Genomic DNA, 15,640 nt, shown 5'->3' on the forward strand with positions numbered 1-15,640 from the left:
TTCTGCCGCACAAAACTCCTGGAGTAATCTGGCTGCAACACCGGTGGGCAATTTCAGATGCTAAAGCAATCAGATTCTTGGGATGGCTGGAAGGCTGTGCCTGCTGAGAACTCACAAGACAATGCTCAATGGAAAGAGACAACTGATCTAACAAGGGCTGGTAATCAGATGGATGGGATGGCTGAAGGAGCCGCGCATGGCACCTGCAGGAGCCGCAACTACGTCAGAGCGGATGCAGAAAAGGAGAAGCGATTAATACGCGCGGCGGAGAGAGGGGATGCCTTCAACGACAGTCGAAGCAGCTCCTCCGTCGTCGTCCACCACAACTGGTGAACGAGCCGTAGATGGCTGATGCAGAAGCCCAACCACGATGGGGGGGCAGATGCAGGAAGAAGAAGGGATTTGGACGCGGGGCGAGGAGAGGGCAGACCTTGGACGACAAATCGGAGCAGTTACTGCGCCGTCGCCCGCAGCAACCTGCCCCACCCACCGCTCGCTGCTCGGCTTCCGACAGCTACGTCGCCGGATTCCGCGGCCGGCTGCGCTGCCGAACGGAAAGGATGAGAAAGGCCGCATGAAGGCGTGGAGTAACTATTGGGCCGGGCTCGTTTCAGACGCTGGATGGCGTGCAGGCAAGTGCAGCATGGAGCCCAATTGGAGGAAGCAGGCCCGGCCCAATCCCGTGCCAAATCATCCTCAGCAAGCGGCCGGATTAGATACAAGGGTGGGCCCAATTAATCGATGTGATTCTTCTCGGGGTAGCGCGGCGCCCACCTCAGGTCACCTGGGCAGAGAGAGATAGCAGCAGCGGAGCTGTTCGTCGAAATGCCGCCATGGCCGCCGTGCCTCCAGCCCACCCTCACCACCTCTCGCCGGGCCACCGCCTTCTGCAGGACGAGCTGTCTCTCTTCTATCCCCGCGTCTCGAACCTCGACCTACGAGCAGGTAAGACCCATGTGCCCTGTCGCCGCCAAGCTCTTTTCATGTCCCCCCCTACAACGCTTGAGCTTGGTGTCATCTCATCTGTGCAGGGGCAACACGAGGAGCAGCCGTCGTTGGTCGTGGTGGGGGGCGGCGCGGCGGGCGTGTACGCCTCCATAAGGGCTAAGACACTTGCTCCGCACCTCAACGTCGCGGTCGTCGAGAAAGGCAGGTTCTTGTCCAAGGTCAAGATCTCCGGCGGTGGCCGCTGCAACGTAACCAATGGCCATCATCTTGAGCCCGCGGTAGTGAGAAATTACGCCTCTTACTCCTATCCTGGTATTCCTAGATTTTGGTGCCCACGCCGTCCATCCGGCCTGTCACTACCATTTTCGTGTTGCTGCAAACATATCAGCAGTGCCCATTGTTGTGTTGTTTGCAGGGCTTGGCGAGAAATTACCCTAGGGGGAACAAGGAGCTCCGAGGATCCTTCTTTACCGCTCACGGTCCGCAGGATACCATGCGCTGGTTCACAGATCACGGTGTCGAGCTTAAGGTAGCATGCTAGTTGCTTCAGAATCTTTGTATTCTGTATGCATTCCTCCGCAGCTAGTTGCTAATGTTGCTCCCTTCCCCTTGTTGGTTGCCATCTCATAGACGGAGGACGATGGCAGAGTCTTCCCTGTCACTGACAATTCAGCTTCAGTTGTAGACTGTCTACTGAACGAAGCAAGAAGGCTTGGGGGTACCTCTTGCTAATTAATTACCTTTCCTGTTAATTTCCCCCTCATGCTACCGCCCATCACTCCCTGACCACTTCAAAACCAAATGGAAGTTTCTCTGCAGGCCGGCAAAGCTGTGTCTAGTGCATCTGTTGCTCAAGATGGAAAGTTTGTTCTCAAGGTTGAGAAGCGTACCTCTGATTTTGTTGATTATATCAATGCTAACTATGTCTTGGTTGCTACAGGTAGCAGCCAACAGGTATCGGCATTCCTTTTTGCCCCTCGCTTTGTATCTTCATATCTTGTCACCGTATCATAGGGCAGGAAGTTACACCCCTAACATCTTGCTTACCTGTAGGGTTATTCAATTGCTGCACAGCTCGGTCATTCCATTATTGCACCAGTGCCCAGCTTGTTCACATTTAAAATCGCAGACAAGCGGCTGGCTGATCTCGCTGGGGTATGCATCCACAGAAGCTGTTTCAATTCCCATGCTAAGAATTACTCTATCTAGTAATAAAATAGTGATAATTTGTAAGTCATGCAGCCAAATTACATGAGTTTCCTCCGTTTACCTGCCTACTAAAGGGCATACCCAGTGCAGAGAGCTCCCGCTCTGTGCGGGGTCTAGGGAAGAGTGTTAGTGGCAAGCCTTACTCTCGCCTGTGCAATGCGAGGAGACCGCGACTCGATTTACCTGCCTACTAGTGTCCATAATTTATTTGCTACTGAGGAGGAACATGATTAACATCAAGACTTGTGTCCTATAGAAGGAAGCCTCATCGCAGTTGGTTTTTGTTTCTAACAGGAGTACTGAGCGGCAATGACTTTTACCCCTTGTTCTTTCTGCTATGTAGGTTACATTTCCAATAGTCAAAGCAAAACTAAAGCTGGATGGTGTTCAAAAAAGTGTTCCCGAATTAACTCAGGTGAACATGCCATTTCTTTTCAGCATTTGGCTGGTTCTTAGAGAGGTAGCCAACTAGTTATACACATCGCTTACACCAAGTAACTTGTCTTTACAGACTGGGCCTATGTTAGTTACACACTGGGGGCTTAGTGGGCCTGTTGTGCTGCGGTTGTCGGCATGGGGAGCACGTGAACTACATCAGTGCAACTACCAAGGTATGATGCAATTAAAGTATACAGGACTTTCACTAGATTGACAATTGGGGGCAATGGCATCCTTGTTATATTTTTCTAGTTTTGTAGTCTGTGATCATCATTGTATTCAGTAGATCCAGAACACTCCCTTGCATTCTTCTTTTCTTTAGAGTTCCAGGGAGTCCCTTGCACTTACCGTTATTATTTTTGTTACTTTCTAGCAATGGTTTACTTTCCTGAGTTATCATTTAGGGAATTATGCATGTTAGCAAAATTCTTAATGATCTGACTCTTTGTGTTAGAAATTTTTAGAGTCTTAAGAGCTTTTGGGCACCTATGGACCAGTACTTTGTCATACTAAATTTATTATATCATTTAGAATGTTTCTTGTTTGTCCTCATAAATTCAAATGTTTGATACTTCTGCTAACCTTTTATGGCACCTGCTGAGTACAAACATGTTGCATATCCTGTTTTCTTGTTTCTCTAGTGATCCAAGCATTGCTGTTTTACCTCTTCATCTGATATGTTCCTTTTCAGTTTCTTTGTATGTCTATCACCAAATACATTAAATTGAGAACAAGAAATCTGATGGTTGACTTTCTGTACACTCAATAGTATCCACTTTCCTCATATATTTCTCTCAACACAGGAAAGCTTATGGTTGACTTTGTACCTGATATTCATATCGAGGACGTGAAGCGCATCGTATTCCAGTACAAAGATCAGCATGCGGTCCATTTCTTTCTTAGTATTTCCTTTACCCACTGAAGTTACTAAGTTAGTGCCATAAATCTTCAAAAGAATCTGAATCTATTGCTGGTTTAGCTACTCTTGAGTTGCCTTTGCTTTGATGAGCTGAAAAAAGTGTTCTCGAGTAAAGTGCTGCAATAGTTCTGAGTCTTACTACTAATTATTTGGCTTTCTGAGATGATCTTTGACTTTGCCAGCACAAATAATAACAGTTCATGAGAGAATACTTTTACCAAAGTTTTAAATGACCTTCAAAATCATGAGAGAAATATTCTAACAGTTCCATAAATAAATAATGATGAATTTGAACTGCAGAAGCACAAAGTGAATAACACGTTCCCCACGGAGTTTGGCCTGGTGAAGAGATTTTGGAGATTCCTGCTAGAACAGGAGGTGATACTATTACTGAATAGTGCTTAGCTTATCCATTTAATTAGATGATTTCATCAGGAAAGTCTAACATTTGCAGAGTTTAAATGGTGATACACACTGGGCCTCCATGCCAAATAATCATCTAAACGCAATAGCCCTTCGGTTGAAACAATGGATGTTTGAGGTTGTCGGAAAGGTGTGTGATATTTCATAATATGCTAACTGAAATTTGTCAGTCATTTAGTAAAGGATATCAACAGTAACTCACTGTGAGTTATATCATATGTAGGGCCAATTTAAAGATGAATTTGTGACTGCAGGAGGTGTTCCAATTTCAGAGGTTCCTAATCATTAACTGCAAATTTCTTGAACATGAAATCAACTTGCATATAGACCTAACTTACCTCCCTATCGTTAAAGATATCACTTGGCACTATGGAAAGCAAGAAACAGCCAAATCTGTTCTTTGCAGGAGAGGTAATATATCGTTCTTGAAGTCGAGACATTCTGGAGCAGCAAACTTAAAGTTTATTTAACTTTTTGCGGATGGCCTTGCTCTAGGTTCTTAATGTTGATGGGGTCACAGGCGGATTCAATTTTCAGGTAAGCCGTACAAATTCCGTTAGAATATTGTTTTTGTTAAAACATCAATAGGTTCACCACAAACTTTGGCAATGAAAACTTGATTGAGTAGTTCATATTTAAAGTGAGAAGAAAAAGGTTTGTAACCAGCATTAGTTGTTTGTTTTTCCACAGAATGCATGGACCGGTGGGTATATAGCTGGGACAAGCATAGGCACACTGGCATCGACTAGCAATCTCTCAGAGCAGCAGTCATGTTTGCAATTGTAACTGGGAGTATCAGAGAAGGAAATGGATTGAGTGATGAAAGAGACTCCTTAGATTATCTGGGAATGATTCAGGGATACCGACAAATATGCAATCAAGATAAGGATATTCCAAGATGACCAGGATCAGGGAGCTACATTTGCTACTGAATTGTAACACTAACCTAAGATGGGGTACATATAGCATGACTGCATGATAGTAGTTACAATGTAGGTGTACAAAGTGCAATCTGGAATGATAATAGTTACGATCTAGTTGATCAAGTTGTGAATTGTACTTGACCGATCAGAATGTGCATCCAGCTATGAAACCTATGATTCTTCTGTCTCAACTCTCAATAATCAATACTTGTTCATCAACAACATTACCTGTCAGCAGCAGCTGTCAACCTGTCACTCAAGTTAAAATGAAGAATTGGAACACGGAACACCTGATGGAGTAATCCTCACTGGCTAATTGAGAGAAATTTATGCTAAACGAACAATGCCATCTCTAAATGTTACCACAATCACACTAAATAGTTTCCAAGCATAGACTATTCGGCTACCAAACTACACCTGACCTGACTAAATGCTATGGAGCAAACTATATATGGTGCACATCTTTATTCATCCCAAGCTGATCCTTCCACAAAATTGTGCCTGCTTAAATAGGTCCATAATTTCTGGCCTGGCCAATGACCTCACTGCAAGCTTACAATAAATGCATGCGCTCAACATAAGGATTGTGCAACCATTTGTTGAGTGGCTCCCCGCAGCCGACAAAGCAGCCAGTATTTCCACGGGTGGTGAAGAATGGGAATTCAAAGAGGTTTAGAAGCTTTTGAACCGATTGTCTAACCAGCGAAGATCCAGTTACCCTGCTCCTCCTGCCCCAGCCAGTGACAATGTCAATTCTTTCAGGGCCAGTGCCCAATGTCAGAATCTGCCTATGGAACCAGGCAAGTGTCCTGGACAGAGCAGTCACTGCCGTGCCCTCAGACATCAAGTGAAGGTTGATGAGCCAATACGACGAGCTCTTCTCCCTCACAGAATCTGGGTACACATTCTTCTGTGCAGCAACCTCCCATATAATGCCCGCTTCCTCCTTGAGACCAGACTTGTGCAAGAAGTCTATGACAGCATCCATTAGACCCCTTTTACTCTCTCTGTCCTCACTGTGCATCATGTCCAAGAAATACCTGGTGTGATCCCTGACGTTCTGGCCACCAGGTTCTGCATCAGGCAAGTACAGCAGGAACATGTGAGCTGGATGTCCAGTGATGGTCATGAGCTGGCCGCACAAACCTATCTGTGCCTGAGTCTCGGTGCAGCAGCTGAGCAGCAAGGTATAAGTCTGCACAGATGGAACAAGCCCTTGAGCAAGCATGTTCTGGAGCACGATGTAGGCATCTTGAAATCTGTTCATCTTCAGAAAAGCACTCAAGAGCGAATTGCAGGTAGGCACGTTAGGCTGCAAACCATCCTGAAGCATTGCTTGGTACCATCCTAGTGCTTTGTCAACATTGCCGGCTTTGCCCCAGAGATCGACCAAAAGTCCATATACTGGCTCATCAGGAGCCCAATCGCGCCTCATCTCAATGAAAACAGCCTCAGCCTCATCCAGATGGCCACAATGACCAAGAACTTCCATAACAATGCTGTAAGTTATTTTGTCAGGACGGAACCCAGCAACCTGCATGTCTTTGTACAGCTTAACAACATTTTCATAATTTCTTGCTTTGGCCTGGAGTGCAATCATAATGTTGTAAGTAACAAGGTTAGGCGTGCAGCCATTTTCAATCATCTCACAGAAAAGCTTATAAGCAGCCGCTAATTGACCACCTTTACCAAGGCAATTAACCATGGCACTGTAGGTGAATGTATCTGGTGACAGGCCTACTTCTTGCATCCTGCCATATAAATCCATTGCAATGTCCAGGTATCCAGCTTTAGCATGGATATCAATCAATGTACAATATGTAACCCGATCAGGCTCGTAACCAGCTTCCTGCATTTCCTCAAATACTTTAACAGCCTCCTTAAGATAATTTGCACGGCCATATGCATGTATTATTCTGTTGTATGTCACCACAGTTGGTTTGCAGTGAGCTCGGCTCATTTCATCCAGAAGTTTCTTCAAAACACCGAATTGCCTGGCTTGCCCAAGGATGCCTATCATGGTTGTGTAAGTATGACCATCGTGCTTGAATCCAGGTTGCCTCTTTAACCATTGAAAGAAACCAAGAGCGACAGTGTGGTCATGAAGCAGCTTGAGTACTTGATTTGCCTGGAACGCATCTATCTTGCAATGAAGATTATCCAGAACATGCTCGGTCATTGGACCCCATTTCATTTGCTGCAGTGTGTGGTAGTACTGATCAACTGACCGCAATGACTTCAATGATCTTAAGTTAGATTGGGGTCCTCCACTATGAACTTTTATTGTTCCTGTAGAACCCTGAATTTTGTTGCCAGAACCACTAAAAACATTGGGACCTGATGGGTTCCGAGTTTGTACTTCATCTCGCCTGGCATCTGAATTGAAATGATTAGAATGATATTTTGCATAGGGTGGACCAGGATGCCCTTGACTCCTTATTTGTGATGGTGAACTGGAAACCATCACAGATGGTCCTGAGAAACTCTGCTTTGGCTTTGCATAGCCAGCTCTTGGGTACCCCTTCCCGAATTCATTGTTTACGGAAGGGTTATAAGCCATCTTTCCCTCAGGAAAGTTAAGTTGATTTTGTGCCCTGTTATTAGAAGAATGGCTATCAGATAAAATCTGATAAGAATAGTTAGTACCCATCTGTGGAGCCTGATCAGTGCTTCCATTATTAGATGAGGACCTGAAATTAACCAGCTCAGAATATACACCAGCTCCAGCAATTCCAGATTGAGAAATGCTTCTGGCTGTCTGCTTAGATGGCTGTACATAATCACTTCCTATAATCTGCTGATGATCGTGAGGACGATTGCTTCTGTTACTAGATGCAGGCTCCTTTCCTGGTGGAGGTGAGGTAGTGGCATGAACAGATGGAGCTGGGTGGCCAGTAGCTCCAATAACATCTTGTACAGGAGGCTGAATCTTCACAGATGTTCTGTGGGTTGAATGAGACTTCTGCTCGATAGCAGTTGTAGTCTGCCTTTTTGGAGCATAAGTCTCATCCTCAGGGCATGTGCATGAAGCTCCATCTGTGCCACCGCACCTTGATCCATTAAGATAGAAGGATCGTGCACACTGAGTTAGGGTGCCAAGTTGCTTTGCCCTCAACATGAACTGCAAAGTTAGTTCACAATATGTAAGAACTCTTAAAATTACAAACACCTAGATATTTCATTTCTAAATTTCAAAAATGATTCATAACATTTATATAAAATGGTCAAAATAACACACTCCTTTGAGTTTAGGCTATTTTTTGACATAATCTAAAGAATAAGAAACTAAAAACAATAGCAGGTCAAAGAAATGAAGATATTGCCAACCGAGAGTAAATAACAAAATCAAACAGCATATTGCAAGTTGTAGCAGGTACTTCTCTTTACTAGCATTCAGAGCAGTATGCATACCTCCATGTGGATATACGAAATCTATCAACATTGTGATTAACAATTCAAGTGAACGATAGGTTTGTGATTTATATTCCAGCAATGCTGGTTAAGATTCTTTTTAACCATGGAATTTTCAAGTATCTATTTGCTATGGCTGAACAGGGATAAGAGCACAGAAGATACCAATTACCAAATATTACATCGTGGTGTTTCATCCATTTTGAAGATTAAGAACCCAGTAAGATTTAGAAATGCAAGTGGATGACAATCAAACCGCTAAAGTAGTAATGACTAGTCATAATATCAATATTAGCGATGATGAGACTTGTCATCCAAATAATAACCATGACAGCATAAACGTCAGCAAATAAAATATGTTTTCAAACAGGAAAAACACACACAAAAAAAGAAATTATGTATAAAAGGCCTATAGTGCTACTTCTTATACCCGTTTTGTACAGCCAATTGTCATTATAAATTGAGAGCAGTAAATTTTTGGTGAAGGATATGAAGCAAACAGATATGGTATCAACTCATATAAGGCGAGGAATATTGACTCAGATGCTGAGTGTTATTTTTGTGGGGGGCATGTCTATGTTCGGGTATTAGCATAAGGATGTCCTGGTCCTGTGTGAGTCGTTGAGTTGGAACTAATTCTGTAACCTCCTTTTGTTTTTCTGCTGCTAATAATATAACGGCAAATCTCTTGCTGCCTTTTCGGGGGGGGGGGGGGGGGCATAGAGAGGAACAGGAGAAAAGAGGTGGCAGGCAAGAAGGGAGTGTAATACCGGTTAACAAATCCAACCACAACTTCACGGCAATGTAGAGTTGTAGGCTTCTAACCGCCACTGAAACACATGTGACCCCTCAATGGCAGACCTGAAAGAAAACATTGATGCAAATCAACATATAAGGTTTATTTAGGATATACCATTAGCTGTTTATAAATAAAACCAGTAGAATCAAGTCAATAAGCCTATTATGGTCACCAATGTTAGGCCTGCACTTCCACAAGAAAATTATGGAATTTCTAAGTTAACACAATTAGATATAGGAGCACAATTAGTAACAAGGTTGTCTCTACAAACCAAAAGTCACTCGGCAAAAGATAGACGCCCTGTTCGCTTGGCTTATAAGCCGTACTTTTTCAGCCAACGAACAATATTTTTCTCTCACAACAAATCAGCCAACAGTACTTTCAGCCATGGCTTATCAGCCAAGCGAACAAGGCAAAAAACCACGCCGAAAGAAAAAGGTTCGAATAAGCAGCATGGCAAAAATTGAAGACAAGTTGAATGTTAGGTCAAGCAAGGACATAAATTTGTTCAGCTGGAAAATGGGCTGCAGGCTATAAGGCCCAACAACACACATTTTTCCAGATTTAAGGCATCTTCTGGTGAAGCTCATTCGCAACATAAACATGACTGATAAGCCAACTTACTTGGCCCCTGTAAGGAGGTTTTTCCATCAGCTTGAACCTTTTGGGCTTGCATGTTAACTCTAGAAAGACCTCAGAGTGTGCAGGTTTCAGTTCAAAGTCCAAAAATGGGGCCTTAATGTCATTCAGCTTTTATGTACAAAAAGGTGACCTTAACTGAAGTAGTAGCACCCAGGCGAAAACAGCTCCGCAACATATTAGCAAACAAAAGTTACAAGAGAACACTACAAAAGTTGTTGTTGTTGTTTTGCATAAGAGGTATGCATGCAGGTCTTCACTATGATGACAAAATGGCCAACACAAACAAGGCGACGGAATATATATATGAAGTTGAGAAGGATCCCATCATTTGGTATTTTACTATGCGAAGGTTCACTGCAATTACAATTGACACGTTCTCGCATACTGTGATTCATATCAAAGTAGGAAGAAACGAAAAGAAAACATGCATCGTTAATGAAGATTTTATGGCTCGCTGATGTGCTGCTCAAATCAAAAGAAGAAGAAACAAAATGCGCATTTCAGGTTTGATTCTAGAAACCATTGTACTTTGTTTTGCTCACTAATAACTGAACAATAGGCCAAATCAGGGTGTCGGGTAGCTAAACAAGGGATGGATTTAATCAATGGAATTTTGGGGGGAACAAGTAGAGTCCGCAATGCAACATTGTAGGATGGCTGTCAGATGCATACTGTATGTACAACATTCCGTTACAACGCGGAGCCGCACGTGATTGAGTTGAAGCCAACGTCATGTACCCCCAAATATCTTGGAGAGGAAATCAAACAGAAATTCGCAGTACAGCACGCAATCCGGTACAAACTGAACGGAATGGAGAGAAAGAAACGAAGAAGAGGCAAAAAGGAGGATTTTTTTCCCCCTCCCTTCGTTTTGAGCAGAACCCAGAGGGAAAGATTTGATCTTTTCTCGAGCGCTGACCCTGCTCGCAAAGCAAGATAGGGAGGGAGGGATTCCTTACCAGGGAGAGGAAGAGAAAAGGCGAGGTGAATCCAAGTCCAAATCGAGGACGGATGGCGCCCTGGTCCACGCTGGGGGAGCTGGATCTCCAGTCCACGCCACGCCACGCCACGCCACACGGCTCCGCGGCGCCGCTCCTAGCAGAAGGCGGGAGGAGGGAGGGCGGAGGAGGAGAACTCCATGCCCGTGTCCATGGAGAGTGGGTGGGTGGGTGGGGATCGGCTGCGTCGCCGCCCGTCGCTTAGCCGGCGCGGTGGGGAGGAAGGATCCGAGGAGGAGAGGAAGCCAACAACCAGAATCCCAAACAGCTGATGTGAGAGGATTCATCTGTTATAGGCTCCGGAATGCGAGGGGTCCTTTTGGATATTTCCGTTGCCAGTGGCTGGGCCAGCAGCTGCCACCGTGTCCCTGGGGACCCGCCCTTCTACTTCTTTCGCAAGTCATTCGTGGTCCGTGGCGTTTAGTCAAAGTCAAATACTACTACTTGTATCCTTTTACCTTTTATAACAACCAAGCCCATTTAGCAAAACCCAATAGAGACCCAAATGCTCGTAAACTATAATTCATAATTCAAAATTTTTTTGTCCAAAAAAGTGCATCTATCTATGGATAGTGGTGAAACAATAAGGGGGACAGTACGTCTATGTAATTGAGCTCCAAATACCAAGGAATGGTAATGAAATTACGGTTTACACAATGGGGGATTAAGGTGAGCAAGAGGGGCAGGGCCCACCTTAACCTTAACTAAGCTTCACCCCCTATCTATAGAGTATGAGATCCAATATAACATAGCATATGGACTAGCTTCAAGCCCACTCCTTCCGGTCGCGAGCTTCTTTCCTCATGTGTCTTCTCCATCTAGAGCTTTTTCCATGCACGGGGACGATATATCACCATAGCCACATTATGCGGCAAAATGGTTGGTGGCTGTAGTGTTGTCGTGAAGCCCCGTGGTGGGCAGCATCGTTGATGTGTATGTTCCTTGCTCCAAATATGAAGACATAGGCTTAGAGGTCGAGACGTACGGCCTAGATGTGGCCACAGGCATGAAGTTTGCCATGGACGGCCGGTTAGAACCAAGTTTCTAGTGTCATTTCTAATTTATTATTGGATGTTGCTTCTATAGGAGGGAACCAACATCGCGGCAGCGAGGCTACCCTACCGCTGCCGGAGAGCATGGACCCCTCCTAAATTCCCCACTACTCTCCTATATAGAATTGGAGTCTTTTTAAAACAAGGGGACAGTCGGTGGTCGCTATTGTACTAGAAGCTTCAGCTCCTCACCAAATGGCAAACATGGATTAGTGATGGATATGACAGAATTCCACTCCAACACGTAATATATACAACACAACCAATATATATTTAGAATTGATTATAGAAATCTATATAATTGATTAGAAACAATCCATATTCGTAACAGAAGAAAATGTGCGTGACCACATGTGCTATATTCGAGTACAACATCATCTGTCAATATAAAAGTGCAGTTATTGCACGATGAATTTGACAAGAAACACATTCTTAATGTCTGTCAAGTGCTAGAGACATTTGCTATGCAATTCTTTGCCATTTAGATAGTCAAAATAATGGTAAAATTAAGGTGTGAGTTAGACCTTCTTAATTATTACAAGATTTTTGTAATAAGTAGTCTAACTCTTTTAAATATAAGAGATGATGCCGAATTCATTTCTCTTATAGGTATTAGCCCGTGCAGTGCTACGGACAAATCGATTTTATATGAAATGATATAATTCAAACATTTGATAAACTTTTTAGAGCATATTTATTGACATACCCCTATGTTAGACTCTCGTCAGTCGGTGTCAAAGGCGGGGATAGGTGTGGCGGCTAAGAAGGTAAATAGGATGGTGGGTTTTGTGGTGTGAGGATCCGGTGCTCCTCCCTTGGTGACGCCCCTCCCCTCCTCCGGTGATGTGAGACACTCGTGCTCTTACCTCAGTAGTGCTCCTATCCCTCTCTTCCTTTCCCACTGCAGCGCCCCTCTTCCTCTTCCCTTCCCCGATCATGCGGGCTGCACTGGTGGCACGTCAACAAATCTCAGATTTTGCAGCGACGACGGTTTGGGGTGTCAAGCTTGCTTGGTATGTGGCGAGCAACAACCCTAAAAGTGGGTAACAACTAGACATCAGGCTCCATGTTGTCTTAGTCGGTACAGTGGAACAAGTCGCGTGGGGCCACCATAGAGGAGAGGGCACAGTGAAACTAGGGCCATAGAGAGATTGGGTGGCCGACCACGCATGGATGAAGATCCAGAACCGGATGTATTTTCTAGTACTAGAGAAGTAGAGAAGAGAACCAAAAAAAAAAAAAGAGGAGTACATCACGTCTAGTCGTGGCCACCATCACCACTATGGATAACTGGCGTGCAGTGGGGGTTGTCTGTGTATTGGGCTGGAGCAGACAATGGAGGCTCACGATGTGAGGAGGTACACCAGCGGTTCATGCCCGCTCTTCTTTACTCACAGGGGTCAACAACGATTACTTATATAAAAAAAAACAGAGGAGTACATCACGTCTAGGTAACCGCTCCCTGTGTGCTGCTGACCGGATTGTCGGCCACCTGCATCAACTTGGAGGTCTCCGACGATGATAGGAGCAAAGCAGAGAAGAAACTCCAAGTCAGAGGCATCCGTGGCCATGCAGTCTCAACGTAGAGTCACCACAGTGTCACGTCAACTTACAATTTGAACAGAATAGTCAATCTCAGTGCATTGTTTTATAGGCTAGCCACATCATCTAATTATTATATAGTGCGAGCAACAAATCGGTCTCAGTGTGGAGGTTTGATTGTGTGTCCAAAGGCTACGCACATAGACCTGCTCAATGAAATGCACGGCAAGACCATGGGAGAGAGATAATAAAAGAGGATCGAGAAATTAAACGTAGTACGTGGTCAGCACGATACGTCAAACGCTAGTTTCACAGGGGATTGGCACGAACCAGCGGTAGACGACTTTAAAAGTTTATGGACCATGATCAAATCAATCTATTTCTCAAGTTGATGGATTTAACTAAAAACCCATTTACAGATTAACAAACCTTCAATAAATTTAACTCATTATTAACATTAGGAATAGGGAGTGCGATCCAAGTACAAACAACAAGAAATTGAATGCTCATACAAAACAAACAAAGGATTGGTGACATGAGCACACACACCTGGAATCGCCCGGAGAGCAGACCTAGCTAGGGAGATACGGAAAAATTACTAAATCTAAAATACTTGCGCTAGCTAGCAAGTTAACTAATAGAAGAAGTTATTTTGCTCCTACTTCATAAGAGAATGACGTTCTGTGAACTCGCAGCGTGATTAACTTTTGTTTGCAGCAGCAGGAAGAGTGGAGGAAGAATCAACATCCTGCTTGATGATGAAGCCATTATTGTTATCCTTCATCTTAGGTATCGCCTTCTCACCCGAAGAATCCGTACTGGACATATACCACGAGACGATTTCATTCAACTAGCAGGGACATAGAAGTTACTATGTATCTAGACATACATTATGTCTAGATGCATAACAAAATGGAATATAAAAAAGTCAAAACAATTTATAGAATTGAGAGAGTCTAAGGTAAGATGAGTTTAGTAACTATTTACCTAGATTCACGAGGCATCTCATCATTTTCACCGTTCATGCCGTCAGCAAAGTAATTCATCATGTCGTCTCGCAACGCCGGCAGCGGGGAGGAGACAACGATGGGTTGTTGCTGGTAATGGAACTGGGGCAGCATTGTCGTTGCGTTGACGAAGAACGGATGCTCGTACTGCGGTGGCTGCTGTATGGTCCACGGCAGCGTTTGCGGCGGTGGTGCCACCGCGGCAATGTTGCCGTCGTCGGAAGTGACGGCGTTGTTGATCATCATCTGCTGCTCATCACCACCACCACCACCGTACATAAATGGTGCCCGAGCAGCAGCGGCAATGCCCTCGGCGTCCTCACCCATCGCCGCCGTCCATTGTAACTGGAACGGCGGCGGCCGCGGTGCAGGTGGAGAGGACGACGACGACATCGCCTCGGCCGAGGAGTAGCGGACGCCGGCGCCGCCGTCGTCCAAGCTGTCGGGGCGATGAACGGGTGGTCGTCCGCCGCCTTGGACGACGACGATGGCAGCATCGGCTCGTCGGTAGGCCTGGAGGTCGGCGTGGACGCGGCGGAGCTCGTGCTCCGCCTGCTGTATCCGGCGCTGCAGACCGTGGATGATGGGGACGCAGCCGGCGGACGGGTAGAGGTCCCATGCCTGCGACTCGTACACGACGCACTGCATTGCCTCGTGCCGCCTCTCGGGGTCGGGCCCGGCGCGGTCCAGCGTCTTGAGGATGTTACTGACGCCGAAGAGCCGGTGCGCGTTGCGGAAGACGCGAGGCCGGTCGTGCGGGAAGTAGCTGCGCCAGCGGGCAGTCCGCCGCGCAGCGCCGGCGCTGGTACTTGCACGCCGCGCACGCAGCGGGAGGGCAGCAGCACCACCTCCGCCGGCCGCCGCCATGGTCGATGGATCCAGAGATCGAGTGGCGAACTGGAGCTGTGATGTCGTCCTAGGCCATTCATATCTAGCACACAAACTGTAATGTAACTAACCCTCCGCTTCTTTCTCACGCCGATATATGAATTTCAAATCCATTCAGGATTCAGGAAGCACGCACGTGCGTGATTTCATATCGAGTTAGGGACAGATATGGGCCTAGGCCGTGGCCTAAAACACCTTCTTATAGATTTTCTGGCCCAATCAGAACTGTCACTAGATATTGGGCCAAATTGCACCGGCCCAGGCACAGAAAGCACAAGCGCCTCCCTCCGGCGATTCCCGTTCGTGCGCCGCAATCTCGTCGGCATTCCTCAGCAGACGCCGTCCGGCAAGACCGGTAGAGGAGCCGCGGCCGCCGGCCGGTCGCCACCAACGCCAGGCCGCTAGGGGAGGTCACGGCGTCTGGAGGCGTGTTGGACGGCT

The 15,640-nt window shown here is 45.7% G+C and overlaps 3 protein-coding genes across 3 annotated transcripts; 1 reads left to right on the forward strand and 2 right to left on the reverse strand.

The window, feature by feature from the left end:
- Positions 1 to 556: 556 nt before the first annotated feature.
- Positions 557 to 4,763, forward strand: LOC136509524 (uncharacterized). The gene is made up of 15 exons (XM_066504290.1): positions 557 to 945; positions 1,032 to 1,226; positions 1,364 to 1,477; positions 1,579 to 1,666; positions 1,757 to 1,902; positions 2,002 to 2,103; positions 2,501 to 2,572; positions 2,669 to 2,768; positions 3,399 to 3,481; positions 3,815 to 3,892; positions 3,969 to 4,067; positions 4,161 to 4,211; positions 4,292 to 4,348; positions 4,433 to 4,474; positions 4,628 to 4,763. Exons 1-15 carry the CDS (start codon positions 826 to 828, stop codon positions 4,721 to 4,723), a joined length of 1,443 nt encoding a protein of 480 aa, XP_066360387.1. The 5' UTR covers positions 557 to 825; the 3' UTR covers positions 4,724 to 4,763.
- Positions 4,764 to 4,799: 36 nt separating this feature from the next.
- LOC136509523 (pentatricopeptide repeat-containing protein At1g18900-like) lies at positions 4,800 to 10,981 on the reverse strand. Its single transcript, XM_066504288.1, has 3 exons — positions 10,672 to 10,981; positions 9,042 to 9,132; positions 4,800 to 7,981 (listed from the first exon to the last, which is right to left on the reverse strand). The coding sequence occupies exon 3, from the start codon at positions 7,976 to 7,978 to the stop codon at positions 5,414 to 5,416; it is 2,565 nt and encodes an 854-aa protein (XP_066360385.1). The 5' UTR covers positions 7,979 to 7,981; positions 9,042 to 9,132; positions 10,672 to 10,981; the 3' UTR covers positions 4,800 to 5,413.
- A 2,890-nt stretch (positions 10,982 to 13,871) lies between these two features.
- Positions 13,872 to 15,270, reverse strand: LOC136506575 (LOB domain-containing protein 36-like). The gene is made up of 2 exons (XM_066501487.1): positions 14,292 to 15,270; positions 13,872 to 14,122 (listed from the first exon to the last, which is right to left on the reverse strand). The coding sequence occupies exons 1-2, from the start codon at positions 15,176 to 15,178 to the stop codon at positions 14,005 to 14,007; spliced, it is 1,005 nt and encodes a 334-aa protein (XP_066357584.1). The 5' UTR covers positions 15,179 to 15,270; the 3' UTR covers positions 13,872 to 14,004.
- Positions 15,271 to 15,640: the final 370 nt, after the last annotated feature.

Source organism: Miscanthus floridulus, chromosome 15, assembly GCF_019320115.1.
Source record: "Miscanthus floridulus cultivar M001 chromosome 15, ASM1932011v1, whole genome shotgun sequence".
Taxonomy (NCBI): domain Eukaryota; kingdom Viridiplantae; phylum Streptophyta; class Magnoliopsida; order Poales; family Poaceae; genus Miscanthus; species Miscanthus floridulus.

What these genes read in the sequence shown, in the direction of transcription:
- LOC136509524 (XM_066504290.1), top strand. Translation starts at nt 826, where the DNA reads ATGCCGCCATGGCCGCCGTGCCTCCAGCCCACCCTCACCACCTCTCGC. An exon ending in GCCATCATCTTGAGCCCGCG is followed by an intron (nt 1,227 to 1,363) that starts GTAGTGAGAAAT and finishes TGTTGTTTGCAG; the next exon opens with GGCTTGGCGAGAAATTACCC. An exon ending in ACATCAGTGCAACTACCAAG is followed by an intron (nt 2,769 to 3,398) that starts GTATGATGCAAT and finishes CTCTCAACACAG; the next exon opens with GAAAGCTTATGGTTGACTTT.
- LOC136509523 (XM_066504288.1), bottom strand. Translation starts at nt 7,978, where the DNA reads ATGTTGAGGGCAAAGCAACTTGGCACCCTAACTCAGTGTGCACGATCC.
- LOC136506575 (XM_066501487.1), bottom strand. Translation starts at nt 15,178, where the DNA reads ATGGCGGCGGCCGGCGGAGGTGGTGCTGCTGCCCTCCCGCTGCGTGCG. An exon ending in GAGATGCCTCGTGAATCTAG is followed by an intron (nt 14,123 to 14,291) that starts GTAAATAGTTAC and finishes GTATATGTCCAG; the next exon opens with TACGGATTCTTCGGGTGAGA.